Source organism: Ranitomeya imitator, chromosome 2, assembly GCF_032444005.1.
Source record: "Ranitomeya imitator isolate aRanImi1 chromosome 2, aRanImi1.pri, whole genome shotgun sequence".
In the NCBI taxonomy this organism is placed as follows: Eukaryota; Metazoa; Chordata; class Amphibia; order Anura; family Dendrobatidae; genus Ranitomeya; species Ranitomeya imitator.
In genome coordinates this window covers 354,712,019-354,719,869 of record NC_091283.1, presented here as the reverse complement: position 1 = coordinate 354,719,869, position 7,851 = coordinate 354,712,019, and the positions used below count along the sequence as shown (strand labels likewise).

Genomic DNA, 7,851 nt, shown 5'->3' with positions numbered 1-7,851 from the left:
TCAGAAGCCGAAGTACCAGAAGCAAGAGACGAAGTTAGGTCAGGATCAAAGCGGAGTCAAACTCTAAGTCAGGGCAGGGAGAGGGGAGGGAACAGACACAAGCGAAGTCAGCAAAAGCAGCAGGACAAATCAGGGTAACACCAGAGTCAGATACTCACGCTGTAGGCAGAAAATATAACAGAAACCGCCTGTAGGATGCAGCGGAGGAAAATAGCAAACCTGAACCCAAAATGAGGCAGAGCAAAGTTAACCCCTGACATGACCAGACCGGGAAAGGGGTAGAGAGGACTCAAAACCCGGTCCGGATCATGACATATACATTGAATTTGTTATCTGTTTCCTTGTAAAATTTGAAAATGCAATATATGGCTTAACTCTGTGTGAATTCTCCTATGTTTAACAAGATCTGATCTAGCTGTAAAACATTTTCCACATACTGAACAAGAAAATGGCTTCTCCCCTGTATGAATTCTCCCATGGTTCACCAGACCTGATTTAGCTGTGAAACATTTTCCACATTCTGAACAGGAAAATGGCTTCTCCCCTGTGTGAGTTCTTTGATGCACAAGAAGATGTGATTTGTTGGTAAAACATTTCCCACATTCTGGACATAAGAATGGCTTCTCCCCTGTGTGTATTCTTTGATGTCTCACAAGAACTAATTTATCTGTAAAACATTTCCCACATTCTGAACATAAAAATGGCTTCTCCCCTGTGTGAATTCTCTGATGTCTAATAAAACTTGACCTATCTGTAAAACGTCTCCCACATTCTGAACAAGAATATGGCTTGTCCGCTGTGTGAATTCTCTGGTGTCTCACAAGAGCTGATTGCGCTGTAAAACATTTCCCACATTCTGAGCAGGAAAATGGCTTCTCCCCTGTGTGAATTCTTTGATGTCTAACAAGATTTGATTTCTCTGCAAAACAATATCCACATTCTGAACAACAAAATGGTTTGTCACCTGTGTGAGTTTTAAGATGTCTAACAAGGTGCGGTTTCTTATTAAAACATTTCCCACAATCTAAACATGAAAAAAGCTTCTTGCATGTGTGGCTTGTCTGATGTAAAATAAGATTTGATCTATCTACAAAACATTTTCCACATTCAGAACATGAATTTGTTTTTTCCGCTGTGTGAGCTTTCTCATGTTTAACAAGCTCTGATTTCTGGTTAAAATATCTCCCACACTCTGAACAATACATTATTTTTTCCTTTGAGTGAATTCTTTGCTGAGCAACAGATGTTTTAAGGGAAAAAGCGTGTCCATATTCAGAGCATGCAAATGGTTTCTCTGCCATAAGAGCAGTTTGATTTTTAATGCATTTTTCGTGAGTTTTATTTTTCTTAGTAGTTTGCGATGAATCAAAAGATAGGACCTGTTCAGTAGGGTCAGGTGATAGATCTTTGCTGTGAATGGATGATGGTATGTCTAGGATAATGGGATATACATTATTTGTATCCTGTGGGATCTCAAATTCATTGGAGTTGAAAATTGAAGACGTCAGTTGATCCTCTGAACTCCTGTCACAGTCATCTGTCAAGAATAAAACCAATTATTTTTTTTTATAAAATATCTTTAAAAATTATATCTTTACAACGTTTCTATATAAAATTTCCATACAAATTGCAAATTATGTAGAAAAATTAAATTATTCACAAATACAAAAAGTTGTTCACATTCTAACAGTAGACCTAAGAGCAAGAACCATTAAAGTGTGATGTTGGACTCTGTTCGCCCTTTCTCTGTATTTGAAAAAAAGAAAGACACCAAAAATGTTGTGTAGCCAAAACTAAAACAAATATAACATTTTACTCATCCTGCAAAAAAACAAGTCACTACTTAGGCCCATCATCTGTCATTGAAAAAACAGAGTTTTGTGATGGCGGTGGGTGTGCGCCACTGGCCTGGCTTACCCTGGAAGGGCTTAATTAAGTGACTACCTGGTCTTCACTGGAGTCTCTGATCGTGAGGATAGACTTGGGCCATTAGGGTAGTCACAAGGTGCCCTTCCAGGGCAGTACCCAGACCTGAAGCAGCTAACTGAAGGGTCAGAGGCACAACATGAGGTACAGAGGGCAAAGACAGAAAAAAAGGTCAGACAATCCAAGATCAGGGTGGGCAAGCACAGGGTCAAAATATGAAAACAGTGTCAGGAGCAAAGAGGTCCGATAGACAAGTAAACAAGCTGGGTTGGTAGGAGGCGAGTAAAAACAAACATGGACCTACACAGGTAACTAGAGATGTACTGAAAAAAGGATCCTAAGTTCAGGCAAGGTGTGGTGGGTGGAGCTGCCTAATATATCCCCTTCCTGCTAGGGAAGCAAAACTCTTCAGGGTAAAGTGGGTTTAATTCCTGCAGAGTGTAGCTGCTGGGGGTGTAGCAAGAGGCAATTCAGTGAGGCGGCCTGACACAGGGTGTAGCAGAGTGGAGAATGCAGTAAATAGGACGGCACCCACCAACCATGCAAGTGTCACGCCGTTTAAGGCGATAAGGGGGCAGGACGGCGTACTGGGACCCGCACCTGTCCCTGCCACTATAAGGGGCCCTGGCTTTCCCTTATCTCAGGGATACCTATGAAGGTTAGGAGGCCTGAGCCGCCAGTGTATCCCTGTCTCCTGTGCAGGCACTATCAGTGACCCCCTCTCCCCCCCAAGAGAGGTGGACTGCACCAGTGTATAAATATCACCATAACAGAGTATACAGACAAGGAAAAGGAAAACCACACTTAGCTTAATGCTGTAAGGCACAGCACAGCAGGAAGAAACATCAGATACAACGGACACAGCTGTAGAACAACAGTTCCCAGCTAGCTCCTACTTCCGTTTTTTTCGCTGAAGAATGAACTAACACCAACAGTCAGCTGATGAACCAGGTGAACTCTTAAAGGATGGAGGGAGGGGTCCCCACAAACATCAGCCGACCCAGCAGCAATGCAATAACATCAGCGGCCACCGGGGGGAAAAAAAACTGCATTAACCCCTGATGACCAGAAAGGAAAAAAGGTCTTAAACTGAGGCAACCGGATCTGCCACAAATCCAAAATTGGATTGTGACAACAAGTCACCAGCATGACAAGATTCTACATTGCTAGTAGCTAAAAAGTTTTTAAAAGCAACATGTATTCATTAAAACAATCTAACAAAATCTAAGCTCCCAAATCCAAATACCCCCCTCCTTCTGAGCCTTGCAGTGCACTCAATCCATAATAAGAGTCCACATGTTTAGCATTGCTGTAGTGGAAATAACCCATTTATCTATTTACTGTGTGCCTGTCTCCAGAAGCACTATATTCTGGGAACTAAAATGGTATATTTGTCATTTTCATTCAGAAATATCCATTTTGTGGTAATTTCCAGAAGCTGCCTGTGACGTCAAAATAGTTATTACACCTATTGACGAATTAAGTAGTTTTCTGCCATCTTAACCTCTTAATGTCCAATGACAGATCTATCCGTCATTGGACGCCTCCCCCTGTTTGGTGCAGGCTTCGGGGATGAGCCTGCACCTTTTCCAGCTGTCATGTGCCTCTAACAGCCGTGGGAGGAATCTCAATCCTCCTACAGCTGTTAACCCATTAAATGCCGCTGTCAAACTGACAGTGGAATTTAACAAGCACAACCGGAAAGCACTCCGGAAATCCGCCCATCGCAGACCCCCGTCACATGATCTCGGGTCACCGATGGGTTAGCATAACAACCAGAGGTATCCTGTTATGAAAGGTAATTCAGTACCACAATGGACATAGAGGTCAGCGCACATACAGTGACCTGGCAATAACCCAAAAAACAAGAACGAGCTCTGAGACGTGGGAACTCTGTTGACCGCAATCCCTAATCCTCTCCAACCACACTAAAGGCAGCCGTGGATTGCGCCTAACGCTCCCTATGCAACTCGGCATGGCCTGAGAAACTAGCTAGCCTGAAGATAGAAAATAAGCCTACCTTGCCTCAGAGAAATACCCCAAAGGATAAGGCAGCCCCCACATATAATGACTGTGAGTTAAGATGAAAAGACAAACGTAGAGATGAAATAGATTTAGCAAAGTGAGGCCCGACTTTCTAAACAGAGCGAGGATAGGAAAGGTAACTTTGCGGTCAACACAAAACCCTACAAAAACCACGCAAAGGGGGCAAAAAGACCCTCCGTACCGAACTAACGGCACGGAGGTACACCCTCTGCGTCCCAGAGCTTCCAGCAAGCAGTAAAAAACAAATTGACAAGCTGGACAGAAAAAAACAGCAAACAAATAGCAAAGAGGAACTTAGCTATGCAGAGCAGCAGGCCACAGGAACGATCCAGGAGGAAACAGGTCCAATACTAGAACATTGACTGGAGGCCAGGATCAAAGCACTAGGTGGAGTTAAATAGAGCAGCACCTAACGACTTCACCACATCACCTGAGGAAGGAAACTCAGAAGGCGCAGTACCACTTTCCTCCACCAATGGAAGCTCACAGAGAGAACCAGCCGAAGTACCACTTGTGACCACAGGAGGGAGCTCTGCCACAGAATTCACAACAGTCTCCTGCAGACCTCTATGGTTGTCACTGACGGATTTCTATGAGTGCCGCCCGGTGGTCGGCGCTCATAGCAAGTGAGGAATTCGGATGCATACAGGTGATCTGATCATCGCCTGTATGTAGCAGAGCCAATCAGGTTATGGCATGCCAAAAGTAAAAAAAAAGGTTTTCAAAAATATATAAAAAAAATATATAAAAGTTCAAATCACCCCCCTTTCGCCCCATTCAAAATAAAATAAAAAAATGAAACCTAGACATTTTTGGTATCGCCGCGTTCAGAATTGCCCATTCTATCAATATATAAAAATAATCCAATCGGTAAATGACGTAGCGAGAAAAAAAAAAAAAAATCAAAAAGCCAGAATTATTTTTTTTGGTCACTGCAACATTGCAATAAAATGCAATAACGTGCGATCCAAAAAAAATTGTATACACTCCAAAATTGTATCAATAAAAACATCAGAATGGCGCACAAAACATAAGCCCTCACCTGAACCCGAAAAATTGAGATGCTTCGGGTCTCGGAAAATGGCAACATTTTTTTTTTTAATAAACTTTGGATTTTTTTTTTCACCACTCAAATAAAAAAGAACCTATAGATGTTTGGGGTCTATGAACTCATAATGATCTGGAGAATCATATTGGCAGGTCAGTGTTACAATTTAGTGAACATGGTGAAAAAAAAGAATCTAAAAAACAACTGGGGTATTGCACTTTTTTTGCAATTTCACCGCATTTGGAATTTTTTTCCTGTTTTCCATTACACGGCATGGTAAAATCAGTGGTGCTATTCAAAAGTACAACTCGTCCTGCAAAAAAAAAGCCCTCACATGGCCATATTGACGGAAAAATAAAAAAAAGTTATGACCGTGGGAAGAAGGGGAGCAAAAAATGGAAACGCAAAAATGGAAATACCCCTGGTCCTTAATGGGTTAATGTTATTATTTAATGTTTGGTTGCCATTGGGTGACATTATTAATATATGACGGCACCACTGAGAAATGTTGTAATGTATTAGACCTTGAAGGGGAATATTACTACTATATTGAGGGACATTATACCTGTATAGGGTTATAATATTTGGAGAATATCACTGTATGGCTGCCATGGTGGAGGCAATTCTACTATATTTGGACACAAAGGAGACATAAGCATATGTATGGGGGACACATAGAGGAACATCACTACTGTATTGTAATTTATTTTTGGTGATACTATTACAGTGGGACAAAAACAGGTTCTCTTACTGTAGAACAGGGGGAAAGTGCCAAGTGCCCACTATTCCCTCTTATCCGCTTAGTCTGAACACGGGTGAAACAGGTGGTTAACTTTACTGATGAGTTATCAGAGATGCCTTTATGGCAGAATTCATATTTCCCCTTTTTGACACTCTATAGTCTTTTTCTTTTTGGTCTCCTTACAATGTATATTCATTAAGTGATCTATAGGCCTAGCTGTTAGTGGTTGCTAAATGGATATCATTGATTTCCTCCATAAAGGCTGAGGATTGGGAGGATATTTTAGAATATTGTTTTCATGTATTTCCTTCTGCAAAGAATAAAATGATTCAACTGTATGTCATACACCCATCCTATTTGACCCCATTAAGATTGTTTCTCTGCATTTAGTGGTTACTACTCACCTGCACTGTTATCTGTAGGAATCTCCTCTTTACACCATTCATCATCATTCACATATGTCTCTGTAGTATTAATATGGGTCAGATCTTCACCCTGAAACAAATATTGTAAAAGTCACAGACAGATGGAGAAGTCACATCTATGATCAGCTCTAATCCTGTCATCTCCACTGTTCTCATTACACAAGTATAAAACATATAATACTGGTGGATAAAACAAGACTGAGAACAAGATCTTCACAGCCGTCTACACATCATAGAGGAGATCTCATGACATCTTCTCTCCATTTACCTGATGATCCTGAGGAACAACAAGATCTTCTTGTTTACATTCCTGTGGAAGAAGAGGATGGGGACATCTCTCTGGTGTTGTCCTCTTACTGGATAGAACTGGAGGAAACACATACAGGGACTGAATTCATTCTTCACATATAGATAATTATAGGCCGTGTGTATTTAGTCCTATCTATTACCTGGTGATGTGAGGGGCTGGGGAACCTCCATCATGACGTCCTTGTACAGATCTTTGTGTTCTTCTAAATACTCCCACTCCTCCATGGAGAAATAAACGGTGACATCCTGACACCTTATAGGAACCTGACATATACAGAGATACCGTCATCCCCTGATCCCTTCTTAGCATTACTGTATAATGTCCCAGCATTCCCAGCAGTGTCACCTCTCCAGTCAGCAGCTCAATCATCTTGTAGGTGAGTTCTAGAATATTCTGGTCATTGATGTCCTTATGTATCAGGGGGTGCGGTGGAGGCCCAGTGATTGGGCTCAGGGGTCTTCCCCATTCCTCAGACAGAGGGTCCTGACAGCGATCACTAGAGGTCTTCTTCACTACTGTGTAATCCTGGTAATGGAGAGACACATTAATAAATCTCACTACAGACATTTCCAGAGTCCTCACCTCTCCAGTTCTGTCCATCTGTTATTTCCATACATAAGAATGATGTAATGTGAGGTCATCAGAATCTCTCACCTCTCCAGTAAGCCAGAAGAGGATCTCTAGGGTGAGGTGTAATATCCTCTCCACCATCTTGTCTCTGTCCATATTCATCCTTGACACATCAATCAAAAAAATTCTCTTATACAGAAGATCTGCACTGAGAGGATCCGATATTGTAGGTACCTGAATTGGGGAAGATGAGGCCGATGTAACATCATAAATGCAATAATATAATTACTGAAGAAAATAAGGTAAAATATATGAGGAGATACAACATTTAAATGTTGGATTCCATACAGGACTGGTTGCTCTGGGCTGGGAGAACTGATGGAAATGGGTGAGTACAGTACCTATTTGTTCCTGTCAGCTTCGAGCAAATGTGTACGGTAACTGTACGTGAAAGCCTATCAAAGTAATTTCACCGATTCATACAGAAAAGTGGAAGTTTATTGAATTACTGCTATATCGCGCTGGAAGAAATATTAATATATATACATATATGTGTCTCCCTGCCATACATATATATATATATACCGTATATACTCGAGTATAAGCCGACCCCCCTAATTTTGCCACAAAAAACTGGGAAAACTTATTGACTCGAGTATAAGCCTAGGGTGGAAATGCAGCATTTACCGGTGAATTTCAAAAATAAAAATAGATCATTATTTTCCCATAGCTGTGCCATATAGTGCTCTGCACCGTTCATATTTCCCCATAGCTGTGCCCCATA

At 41.4% G+C, this 7,851-nt stretch overlaps 1 protein-coding gene across 1 annotated transcript; it reads right to left on the bottom strand.

Moving 5' to 3' along the window:
* Positions 1-329: 329 nt before the first annotated feature.
* On the bottom strand, positions 330-7,296 carry LOC138666564 (gastrula zinc finger protein XlCGF57.1-like). The gene is made up of 6 exons (XM_069754768.1): positions 7,152-7,296; positions 6,843-7,022; positions 6,637-6,760; positions 6,456-6,553; positions 6,167-6,257; positions 330-1,537 (listed from the first exon to the last, which is right to left on the bottom strand). Exons 1-6 carry the CDS (start codon positions 7,227-7,229, stop codon positions 330-332), a joined length of 1,779 nt encoding a protein of 592 aa, XP_069610869.1. The 5' UTR covers positions 7,230-7,296.
* Positions 7,297-7,851: the final 555 nt, after the last annotated feature.